Source organism: Lutzomyia longipalpis, chromosome 1 (genome assembly GCF_024334085.1).
Source record: "Lutzomyia longipalpis isolate SR_M1_2022 chromosome 1, ASM2433408v1".
Taxonomy (NCBI): domain Eukaryota; kingdom Metazoa; phylum Arthropoda; class Insecta; order Diptera; family Psychodidae; genus Lutzomyia; species Lutzomyia longipalpis.
This window is the reverse complement of record NC_074707.1, coordinates 31461166-31473405: the sequence shown is the minus strand read 5'-3', so window position 1 is coordinate 31473405 and position 12240 is coordinate 31461166. Positions and strand designations below refer to the sequence as shown.

The window sequence follows — 12240 nt, the reverse complement described above, 5'->3', positions numbered from 1 at the left end:
TTCAATATGAGGAGAATTTTACATATTTTTTTTTAAAGATTAAATTAATTTACTATTCATCCTTGAATTTGGTGTTGTAGAAGGGAATATAGCGGCATACTACTTTCCAATCCGTAAAGTAGAGTCCTCCTAGGGCACCAGCAGTCCCAAAGGTGACAAGAGAAGAAACCCTGAGAGCAAAATTTTTTTTGGATTTGTTCAGATTATGTAATCACCATGATTTTCCGTGAATATTGAGAGAATTAGTGAACAGTTTACCATTTCTGGGCTTGTTCTGCTTGTTTCCTTCCAAAAACCAATCGGGCTCCACTCATTTTCTGCAAAGATTTTTTTTAATCTCGCAAAACTCTAAAAACTGTGCTGCAATACTTTGGTTATGATGACAGAAAAATTAGGAATGCGACCAAACCAAATGTTTTGAAAAGATAATATTTTTCATGAAATTTATAAACATAATTTTTTTAAACTTTAACGATGAAATTTTGGACAATTTTTTTTTATAAAAAAAACTTTTTTTTCATAATAGTAAAATTTTGAATAATAATTGTTTTTCTCATCGTAGATTTTTTTTTTAAAAAATGTTGGAATTTATTCTTTTAAAAAATAGTATTTTATTTATTGTAGTAAGTAAAAATGTTTTTAAAGCTCATTTTAAAATGCTCTGCGACTAAATGAAGCAATAATAACTTATAATTTATTTTTTAAATTAGAACAGGTACTAGAGAATACTTACTGACCTTTTGATCCTATCATACCTTGTCATATCGACCCCAATACAGCATGATAAGATCATTGAAGAAGGATTTTATAGAGAAATTTAATTAACTTTATAAACACAAATTAAATACAATAATATTTTCTATAATTTTAATCATTTATTAATATTGTGCATAAAATATTACGTAATTCTATGCTCTTTATGATATCCTTAATTTTTTTAAGTTGTATTTTGATATGTTATAATGGTTTATCGTTATTTTAGTGAATAATTCTGTTTTTAAAAATTGGTGATAAAATAATTAATATATATTTTTATGGTATGTATTTCTTAAAAGAGTTTAAATTAATTTTATCCTTCTACATTCCTTTGTGATTTAAATTGAACCTACTTTCATATTCTTGAGACTACATCCGCTACAAGTTGTAAAATATTTTTAGTGCAGTGCTCAAATGTTCCAAGAGAGATTTCACGATGAATTTAATACGATTAAGTAATTTCTTTTAGAACCATTTGGGTATAGTACTTGTATCTTCCATAATCTTTTTATTGGACAGTGCCGTGCATGGTCTTTGCTGACGCCAAAATTCCTGACGCGTGTTCAGAAAAGTAACCGCATCTTTGGCTAATCCCGATATAGGCTCAGTATCAACGTCCGAGCTGAGAAGTTTCAAATTGGGATGTTTGAGGAGATTTTCCAAGTACTCCTTGTCCACACACAATTCACCCAATAGACGTCGTGATGCCCTTCGTTCGAGATCAGCTTTAGTGGCTTTTGATGCACGAGGCTTCTTTGACGTTGTGCTTCTGGTGGTTGTGGATGCTGTATTCTTCCCACTGCATTTCTCCATCTTTGGATCAATTTTCTGAGCAGCTCCAATTGTATTTTCAATGGCTTCTTGCGTTTTTTGCACACCCAAACGGAAGGTATTCAGCTCCGGACGGAGGCGTAGTCCACGATGGAAAAACATGAGACTGTGCTCAAATTGGCCCAAATAGTAGAGAGATTCCGCCTTTTGGTAGATAGCACGAATGTTATTTTTGTCCGCAATGAGGGCTGTTTCAGAATCCTGCAGAGCCTTATCTGGTTCGCCCAGAAGCAAATAGCACTTACTTCTTGCAACCAAAGCATTTTGATCCTGTGGATTCAATTCTAGAGCCTGAAATAAATAGAAAAATATGCAAAATAGTAAATATTGGGCCTTATTCAGCGACCAAGAAACCCTTGAAATTCGCTTGAAATCTTAAAATTTCAGTTCAAAATTCAAATATTTTATTGGTTTCTTGGTTGCTGAATTAGGCCCATTAAGTATTATTTTTAATAAGATTGTCTTGAAAATCTCTAAATTGAATCTAATTTGTGATCAATGTGCCTTGGTAATAAATTGAACAGCATTGTCTGTATTTCCATTCTTAGCCTCCCTCATGCCCAAAGCAAGAAGAGCTCCGGGTTCTGCTTCCTCTGGAAGTGATAAATTGAGATTCCTCTCCTGACGAGCCTTCTGATTGAGACTCTGCTTAATATCAAAGCTCCCAATGCTAACAGCCGCCGCCCTATCTTTATCGCAATAAACTTCCTCATAATACTCTCGTTGTTTGTTGCGTTTCTTGGATTTTGGTGGTTCCTTTGCAGTCGCTCCTCTGCTTTGAAAATTATTTTATTTTAATCATTATAATGGAGAGATATTCAAAGTGCTAACAATGATGAGAGATTTAAACTGATTTTACTTGGCCTTTCTCGGGGATTTATCGCTCGAATCAGATAGTTGTTTGGCCAAGTCGGCCTTATGGTGCGAAATGGGTTCTCTTTCATCATCTGACCCACCTCCACGGACAAAACTTTGCATATACTCCGTTTCCTTATCTGTTTCCAGAATATCCTTTGCTGCTTTGTTAGGCATTTTTGCACTCTATTTAATGCTCAAATTACAATAAATTGGAACACTACACAAAACGTATTAAAGGGTCAATGAAAAACCAATTCACTGATAAAAACCCGACTACAAAAATGAAACAAACAAGAAATTGAATAAATAATAATTAGAACTTGTCTAAAAACTAATAAGTTAGATACATGGAAAAATTTTTAAGACCTTCAGAATGATAAATTTAAGGATCATGTGCCTTGATTTTCGAATTAATTTCCTTTAACTTTTGATTTATCAAATTATAAAAAAATAATAAATATTAGATTTGTTCCTTAGTACGTTACCGTTAGTTTTGATAGTCGGGTAAAAAATCTTTTCATGGTAAACATCCATGACAACACATTACTTCGAGAATCAATGAACATATGGTTCATTTTCCAATATGTAAGCATGCTGGTCAGATCATCATTATTTTCTCATTTCATTCTTTTATCATTTATTTGAAATTTAAAAAAATGTAAAAATAAAAAAACGTGAAATACAAAAAAAAACTTTTTATAATGATGGGTATATTTAAATTTAAAAAGAAATTATTGCGTGCTCTCCTCAACACCGGTAACACTTACTACATTTTAACCATATTACATACATAATGTGCATTTTTTTTAAAACTAGGTTCATTTTCTGACTGTTTCCTAATTAGGTTAATTAGGTTTATATCATAATAAAATTTTAAAAGTTTAAACTTACCTGCGTATACGAGTTTAATGCTTTGCTGTAGTTATTTGACTAAAATGAAAGAAAATAAAGAATATGTTACGATTTGTTAAAAAAAAAAAGAAGAATCAGATTTTACAATTAAATTATAAATTAAAAACGTATCGAGACTTAACACTGACTTAGCACAAGTCTTTCAACATTTAACTATGTACGATTTTGTACAATATGTAACCTTGATTACATGAAATTTTTATATACAAAAAGCTCTATCAGAAATGTTCTTAAAACTTTCCTTTAAAAACACAATAAAATTTCCCGGAATATAGAAAATTAATTTATACCGATTACAATATGATTTATAGACTTTTAAATAATTTTTATTAGAAAAAAAGTAAAACTAAAACAATTGTTAAAAGTTTTTAGAAGCAGCCTCTTGCAATATGAAAAAAAATTAAATAAATAATTATGATACTTTCCGAATTGAACTGAAACTATAAATTATATTTTTTTTAGTTAAAGATAGCAAAAAACTTTAAAATGACCATTACTATCATAGTTGTAATTATTTTTATATGAATAACTCGAAAAAGAAGTTTTTAATCAGTTTTAGTTTTTAAAATTTTAACAAAAAACACCAGATTTTTGTACATAATATACCTACATGTTGTTTACATACCTTTAAATGGTTGCATGCTTCTGCTTTTAATAATTTTCCCGTATTATCCGCTTCATCACGGGGTTGTTTCTTTGATTTTTTCCGAGACATTTTTTTTTAATATTTCAATAATTAGTTTAACTTTTCATATTAAGGACACTGAATTCTTAAAAAGTTTTTTTTTTCCCATTCGATAAATCGATAAAAAAGGAAAAATCTTTTCTGCATGTTACCTCAGGATTGAAAACATAAATTTTGTTGAAAATATTGTGAACATCTTTAAAAAGTATTTAAAAGCTTCTAATTCAAAAACAAAAAAGAGTTTCATTCCACAGAATTTTTTACGAATTATTTAAAGATTTTTTAACTTAATCTTGTCCCAAGTTCTTTTTTTTTAATCATTATTCTCAATGTAATTTTATCAATACGATGGAGGTAACTAAATATTAATTCAAACTTTTTAGTAAAAGTAAAATATGCAAGTGATACAAGAGTAGAAAATAATTCAATTAAAGGAATTTTTTTAAACTTTGCAATCCAGGTACAAATTTAATTTTCTCACCACAAGAGTTGAAATTGGACTGAAGGAAAGGAAGCAAGAACTGACTACACAACAGGCAGAAGAAGCTCGTGCGCTGGGCTTGGTTTGTGGGGTCATTGGGTGGTATTTGTGGGTGCTCTTTCCCCAAGAATTCTTACGCGAAACTTCCTTAAATCGTGCAACATAAGTAAAATTAAAGTTATAAATAGGAATTCATACACAGACAACGCCGAAGAAGAAGAAAATTATAGAGATGATGTAGATTATTTTTTAATGATACTTATGTATTGTATGTAAATAATGTATTATGTTACATGTTTTTTTTTAAAGTACAATGTGCGATAAGGTGTAAAAGCTCATTCTAGCGCACGAGGGTATATTATGATAAACATCCTCATTATTAACAACTCATTGTACTTTTATTACAATATGATTTACAAAAAAGTCTGAATTTAATGTTAAATTTTTTAAAGTAAAATATTCTTCCCTTTTCCACATAATTCTAATTTGCTGAGATTGAAATTCAGTAAACTTTCAACTTGCTATATAGAATTCAAAAAGCTCTCTTATCTACAGAAGTAAATGAATTAATTTTGTCCCAAAGCATAAAATACCAACAACATTAGGTATACATACAATTACAAGACGAGGCAATATGGATTCATGTTGTAGTTGTGAGGGTTGGTGGAAAACAAATCTGTGGGATGGGATCATGACATTTTCCATATTAATTCACCCCTATAGAGAGTATAATACAAGTTAACAATGTGACATGACTTTGGTGCTTTTTGTTCCAAAAGAATACACCACCATAAAATTTATTATACATTATTCCTAAACCCCAATGATGCATTGTGCTGAGTTAGGAGAAGCACGAAAACGTCTATTCTTTAGAAGGAAATACCAGTGTGGAAGCAACGTAATACTTTAGTGGATGAAAGAGGCAAACCATAAACGGCGTATGTAAACGAGCTTCCGTTAATTTTTCCTGTTACATCACTACATATTTATGTAATATGTTGGTACTATCTCAATTATCTCATGTTATTTAATTTTAGTTAATACCTTTTTTGATACGAGAAGATGTGAACTTTAGAACATAAAAAGTCTTGCAACATTTCCCCCCAAGATTTGATTTTGATAAAAGAGATTTTTCTGCTATTAAAGTTTTTTTTTTCAATTGATAAAATTAGCCCCAGTCCCCTGTTTTGCATATGTACATTAGTTTCAACCACTAAACTAGACTCAACCGCCGGTTTATTGTCTGTATCTTCTCCTCATGAATAATACCATGTCATGCAATTTTAAATATTTATTTAGAAATATGTATGTTCTATGTCAATCTTTCGTGTCCTTCCATTTCAAACAAAATTATGGTTTTAGGAGCTTTTGTTGTTTGGTAAATATATTTTAATGTGGTACAAAATTCACTGTGGGGATGGGTTATTTGCTAAAAGACATCCTAACATGGGGGTTGGAATTCCAACGGGAAGGATGGGGGGCTGTTGGGTTGAAGAAAGTTACCAAAGAAAAAGTATGGAGGTAGCGTGCGCGAAAACATAAAAGTTACCGCATAGTATTCTTCATCAACTTCATAATAAGAATTAAGCCAAATTGCTCATTTTGTATGTTGATTAAATATACATTTTTGATGGTTTTGTCATTTTTATTTTGCCTGAGGGGGAAATTTAATTAAATCAATAAAATATAAATTTTGATGCTGCATTTTGCGCAAAAATGTTGCAACAATTTATGTATTTTTTTTTCGCCACACAAGGTTAGTTTGAATGGTGTATTTGTATATAGTTAGACAGATGAATGTTTGCTATTTATCACAAGATTGAAAGCATTTCGTATACATATTGCCTTTCAAGCTGTTTGTTGAAATTAAGAAAAAGATGAATGGTACGAAAGCTCATGGAGAATTCCGGTGTTAATATGAACTACTTATATTGCGAATTTCTCAAAGAATTTAGAGATTTTCAATTATTTTGAAATCAATAAATAAGATTTGTATCTTTTTACCGATTTTAATATAAACTTTCCCATAAGAACAAGATCACTTCAAACATGGAAATGTTCTAATATACTTTTTTACATTCATAAACATGAAGATATTGCAAAGGTCAATTTTAATAGACTTTACTTTATGCAAATTCTCATAGATCAATTTAAATACGACGCAAAACTAATTGAGAATAAGTTTACACTGTTGATTATGAAGGAAAAGCCCCGCAGTCATTTAACAATTTAGCAAAAAAAAAAAATAAAAACATACACCAACATTCTCATATAATAATTTATTCCAAGTATGATTACAATTTATTTATCAATGAAATGCCGTGTCGAAGCAATGTCATGGTAATTGCGAATAACAAATAGCAAATACGAGTGGGTGGAGAGAGAGTGGCACTACAGTTTTTCTGATGCAAAAGTCTTCTGTCTTCGTGGATTATCATCTTGAGTGATGGTGTACCGTCCGGTCAATGATGTCTCCACTGTGGCCTTTCCTTTGGGATTGTACTGTGGCCCATCACCAATCGGTTCAATTTCCTCACTAATGGAAAGACATGAAATTAACTTTTTTTTTCATCAAGGAAAAGAAGAAAAGAAACTTTTACTTAATAACACGATATCCATTTTCATCAGCCTCATAGTGTACTGTCCTTTTGAAGAAGCCATCACTGTAGGAGTAGAGTCCTTTGAGTTTCAATCCATCTCGTTCCTCAGTTCGCTCAATTGCATGGTCATTTATGGTATCTTGGACAGATTCACTAAAGGAATAGTGAGCTCTTTTCGCTTCTTTCAACCTTTTATCCTCATCCAATTCATCCAATTCAGTGTAAATTGGTTCACCTCCCTCCACCACAGCCAATGTGGTGGGAATGGGAATAAACCCTGATTGTTGTCGTGATGATAGAAATTCTTGGTACCTTTCTTCGTCTTCAAGAAGTTCACTTTCTTGCAAATCACGCAATAAGAAAGCTTCCTCCAATTCTTCCTGTAGTAAACGCATTCATTATATTACATGACCTAAATATAACTATATTTCAAAAGACTACCTCAACAGTATAAAAAGCTTTTTTCGGAATTTTCTCAATCTAAATGGCTATAGGTATATAATTTTTATATATTTTTTTTAATTTAAAAAAATGCGCATGACCTATTTTAATGCATTGCATCCCAGGACAAAATGAATAATCTCATTAAACGAAATTAAATTGTATGACCTAAAAAATTGTGTTCAACCTTTACTATATTGTGTAGAATACAATATATAAGTTGAAGCTTTCGATTTTATCGCATAATCATCGTGAAGTAAATTGCTATTTAGGTCATTTAGATACCTAACATTCAGAGAGATATATTTAACCATTGTTAGGGAACTCTTCCCTTATAAGATTAGCATTCTATATCTTACACATGCGGTCGTGCTAAAACTTTTAGAATAAGAGTAATACTTTTGTCAAGAAAGTTACAAAAAGCTTCAAAATGGCAAAGCGAAGGGAAGAAATGTGCAAGCTCACCTCGTTTTAACAGTTTTATGGGGGTCTCGTGCAATTAACTTCCCTCAACTTTTGTATCACTTTATATGTGTTTTTTTCCGTTCCTCTGAAATGTATCTCTCACCATCTTATAAATTTGGGGCAAAAAGGTGTGAAATTATGCATGTGATAGTCTCTCTGAATGGTACAAAAAAAGTCAATAAAGTCATTAAGACAGCAGTGACTCATTATGCAAATTCTGTGAGTATTTAGCGATACACTTAAAGTTTAATAAATAAAAAAACTCGTTTGAATGATTATTTCACAAGTGAGGTTTCTCTCTTCATCACAAGCACGTCTACGACACCATCAATATGTGACTTCAAAGATATACATACAACATCATTTGTTGAGCTTTTTCTTCTTTACCTCGCTCAGCAATACACGTTCAGTGGACTTCAAAACTCTCGTCAGTTAAAGTCGAGATCTCGCTTCATAAGGAAGTCTTTAGTGGATCACAAGAAATTTAAAAAATAATTATAAAGCCGATTTTATAAACTAAAAAATACGACGTGGAAAGAGATCGTAATTTGAGAAAAGAACGTGCTTAGAGTGAATTTAAGTAAGTTCATTGCTTAACTGGGTTAACAGTTTTACATGCTATAATGCAGATATGGCAAAGATGGCATAAAGTGTGAGGGAATAGGGGAGGTGGAATGAAAATTGTGGTTTTATTTGCAGAGTGTGTGATTTTGTATCTTTTACAGAAATGAAACTTAAATTAATTTGGCTGTGTCTGGCGGTTGTTCTTTTAATGATGGTGTCTGAGGGCAATGCGGGTAAGAGTTGTATTTTAATTAGGAATTTTCTCTAACAAAAATACTGACGTAAATTTTAATTAGCTACCCCTTTCTTTTTTCCTTTCCACATCCCTAATTTTTGTTTGCTCTCAATTTTCTTCGCAGCTGTGAGCAGTCAATGTCCACTGTCTTCAAAAATGTCTAGTTGCAGCCCAAAATGCAAGGATGACACGGAATGTTCTTCATTGGGTGGTAAATGTTGCCCTAATCTTTGTAATACAAAATCATGCGTTCTACCAGGATCAGCAGCTGCTCATAGCTCCTCCAATACTGGGTACAAGGGATCAAGCAGCGGAGCTACGGGAACTTACTGTGGCAACACTAAATGTAATGCCGGTGAAAAGTGTGACTTTGATAAATCTTCAAAGCGCCAGAAATGTGTTCGAGGTTAAATCCGCGGAACATCTATTTTGTATTCTTTGTACTTTTTGCAAACCTCACCCCAAAAAATCCCCTTTTTATACAGCGATCAAATAAATGTACAATGTGTACGAAAAAATGCAAATAAATTTCAATTTTACGGTGCTTATTACTCACCTGCTGATTCTTTTGTACTGTTTGCCCAAATCCACGATTTATATGAAGAAATAAAATTATAAACAAGCAGAAAATGTGCATTTTTTCCCACGACCACCTCATCTTATTTGTTTCTTTATTTCAAACTCTGTACTGCACTTTCTTTGAAAATTTAAATATATTTATGCAAAATTTTCTTTTCAAATATTTTTTCACCACTTGAACGTCCTCAACACCTTCTTTGCCTTTATATGGGAGAAAATAAGGTAAAATGCAAAGTGGGAGAAGAATATTCGATTTGCGAACATGGGACAAGGTGAGGGATGGCAATGAAGGGATTATTGTGAAACGGGTGAAATGTGAAATGCAAAATCATCACTTTCTCACCCGATATTCACACATTGCCAAACATTTTGGGTATAAAGTATTTACTTGATTTTCCATTTCATTTCACAATAACATCAAAACATGTGGTAACTTTTTGGGTTATTTGTAAAGTTCGTCTTATCTGCTTCTATTGTTTCACTCAGAATTTTCCTAGACATCTAACCGAATCTTTAAATGATTTTGTAGGAAAGTAAAAATTGAATTTTGATCACATTTAATTAAAAAGAATAGAAAATATATTGCTCAGAAATGGGATTTTCAGAGCTTTTCTTATGACTCACTTTATCCTAGTCTCCCCTAAAATGGACACCGAAACAACAAGTGCAGTTAAATTAAATGATGAAAAAAATCCAATTATGTTCATTTTAACAATTTTATATTGTAAAAAAATATTATACATGTGTTAATTAAAAATAATTTTTGGCCAAATTGTCGTTGCAACAAATAAATGTTAATATGTCGAAACAAATGAGTAATTACATAAATGTCTATTTATTTAAATCTATATACCCAAAATAAATCTACAATATTTATGTAAGAAAAAAATTGAAATTATTACATTTATACCGAGATATTTACACACTCGAGAAAATCATATATTCTAGCTTTTACTAATTCTTATAGTCTTTCATGTTCAATTTCTTTCATGACTTGAGTAAATTCTACTAAACTCACCAGCACTATTATTCTGTTATGCATACATTTTTTTTGCTTAAAATTACATTCTTTGGGCATTGGAAATGCTATAACTGGAATTGTTATAACTTTTACAACTGAGATAAACACATTTACTTGCTTTAGGTTAAAGAAAATTAATTTAAAAAAAATAGGAAAATTTTTTTTTCTTATAAACTTGACGCTGAAATCACATTAAGGATTGTGTGTTTTAAATTATTTATATTTCTTTCATTTTTTTATCTGCACCGGGCCTCATTCATTTTAATCCTATAAAATATGTTTTATGTTTAGTCATCGCATATACAATATTCTTTGCCATTTTTTTTTAATCACCACACAGTGCGTGGTTAAACCATTTAATTTATTTTTTATTCATTTCGCTGTTAGCCACTTAATTGAAAGATTTCTAATGTTCTGCTTATGATGGTAGAACTATTTTTTTCTCGAGTCATCTCATTGCGCTAGCTCGAAAAGTTTAGTTTAGTGATATGTTGATCAATTTTCATTAATTTGCTTTCATGTTTCAATTGTGATAAATTCTCTATCAGTTTCCTTTCTTTGATAGTTGTTTTTTTTTAAACTTTTTTTGCTGTGTGATGTATCGCTTCAATAATATCATTAGTTTAATATATTTTTGTTTTTCTTTTTATATTGAGTTTAGAATTACACACAATGAAATACTTCAAAATCTGTCCATTTTTTCACATGAAACACATAAAGTATCCCTTTATTGATTTTTTTATAGCAATACAATATGCAGAATTTACTATTATTATTTTATATTTTATTATACGGGTTAATGTGTTTTACTGGAATTTGATTTAGTTTTCATTTTTCTTTTCTTTATTATATTGCTCTTTTAATGTGTTGATAGTCCATCTTTTTTTTGTATAGGGCTTTAGTAAATTGAAAAAAATAATCAAAGAAATTTAAAAGAAAAATAAATCTCATTAGCCATACGATACAACTACAAATTTTATAGATTTTTTTTTAAATTTCATATTAATTTCATTATTTCACATTCACAGATTATTTTCTTTTGTTTACATTAATTAATTAATCATTCAAAATGTATAGTCTTCTGTCCCTTCTTTCGCATAAAAATGATTATGTTCTACGAAATAAAAAATATATTTTATTAATTTCAATGTTTCTGTTTTTTTTTAATCTTTCCACTTTTTTTTTTTAGCTTGAATTTCCATTTCGATACAAACTTCAATAAAAATTCACCACACAATTTCTATTCATTTAAAAAACTTCTTTTTTTTGCTGAAAAATACATGAATACAAAATTGGTTGTTTTCATTCGAAATATACCTATATACATATATTAATATTTTACGAAATGTTAATAATTTCATCTTTTCCTTTTATAATATTCATAAAAAGAAAATCAAAAAATTGAAAAAGTTTATTAATTTTTACATTATACATAGTGTTTTCTTTATATTTCCAAAAAAATTGACTGGTTTATTATTGTTTTGGTGTTTACAGATTGATCTTTCTTTTTTCAAAATGTATATTTAGTTTTTTTTTTTTTAAGATTATTCTTTTGTTTTAAAAACTTGAAAGGCTAATGAAGACAGAACTTAGTTCTTTGGCTGAGTGCTATTAGCATAACAAAATTTGTACGCATTTAAATACGCGACTTCAATGTAGGTGAACCATCCTATTTTTGCATTTTTTTAAATCTCTTTTACAAAAAAAAAAATTTACACAAAAAATGTCTGTGTATTGACAACCTACATTTTTCAGTATTATCTTGCTTGACGAGGAAGATGATATAGACCTAACGTAAAGCAAGGATTTTTT

General features: G+C 30.2%; 5 protein-coding genes across 8 annotated transcripts in view; 3 read left to right on the top strand and 2 right to left on the bottom strand.

Moving 5' to 3' along the window:
* The window catches only part of LOC129786110 (replication factor C subunit 4), a 635780-nt gene that overhangs the window by 536534 nt on the left and 87006 nt on the right, over positions 1–12240 (top strand). The gene's annotated exons all lie outside the window — the stretch shown is intronic.
* The window catches only part of LOC129785980 (extended synaptotagmin-2), a 633447-nt gene that overhangs the window by 534201 nt on the left and 87006 nt on the right, over positions 1–12240 (top strand). The window lies entirely within an intron of this gene.
* The window catches only part of LOC129785995 (protein kinase C-like), a 501513-nt gene that overhangs the window by 402267 nt on the left and 87006 nt on the right, over positions 1–12240 (top strand). The window lies entirely within an intron of this gene.
* On the bottom strand, positions 844–2813 carry LOC129786108 (outer dynein arm-docking complex subunit 4). Of its 2 annotated transcripts, none has more exons than XM_055820927.1 (3): positions 2447–2813; positions 2092–2362; positions 844–1878 (listed from the first exon to the last, which is right to left on the bottom strand). In XM_055820927.1, exons 1-3 carry the CDS (start codon positions 2617–2619, stop codon positions 1222–1224), a joined length of 1101 nt encoding a protein of 366 aa, XP_055676902.1. In that variant the 5' UTR covers positions 2620–2813; the 3' UTR covers positions 844–1221. The 2 variants fall into 2 exon arrangements, with proteins under 2 accessions (XP_055676902.1, XP_055676903.1); XM_055820928.1 differs by having other exon boundaries at positions 2092–2359.
* Positions 6738–7551, bottom strand: LOC129786165 (uncharacterized). The gene is made up of 2 exons (XM_055821014.1): positions 7124–7551; positions 6738–7059 (listed from the first exon to the last, which is right to left on the bottom strand). Exons 1-2 carry the CDS (start codon positions 7516–7518, stop codon positions 6915–6917), a joined length of 540 nt encoding a protein of 179 aa, XP_055676989.1. The 5' UTR covers positions 7519–7551; the 3' UTR covers positions 6738–6914.

What these genes read in the sequence shown, in the direction of transcription:
- LOC129786108 (XM_055820927.1), bottom strand. Translation starts at nt 2,619, where the DNA reads ATGCCTAACAAAGCAGCAAAGGATATTCTGGAAACAGATAAGGAAACG. An exon ending in AAATCCCCGAGAAAGGCCAA is followed by an intron (nt 2,363 to 2,446) that starts GTAAAATCAGTT and finishes TAATTTTCAAAG; the next exon opens with CAGAGGAGCGACTGCAAAGG. An exon ending in CTGTTCAATTTATTACCAAG is followed by an intron (nt 1,879 to 2,091) that starts GCACATTGATCA and finishes TATTTATTTCAG; the next exon opens with GCTCTAGAATTGAATCCACA.
- LOC129786165 (XM_055821014.1), bottom strand. Translation starts at nt 7,518, where the DNA reads ATGCGTTTACTACAGGAAGAATTGGAGGAAGCTTTCTTATTGCGTGAT. An exon ending in AATGGATATCGTGTTATTAA is followed by an intron (nt 7,060 to 7,123) that starts GTAAAAGTTTCT and finishes TCTTTCCATTAG; the next exon opens with TGAGGAAATTGAACCGATTG.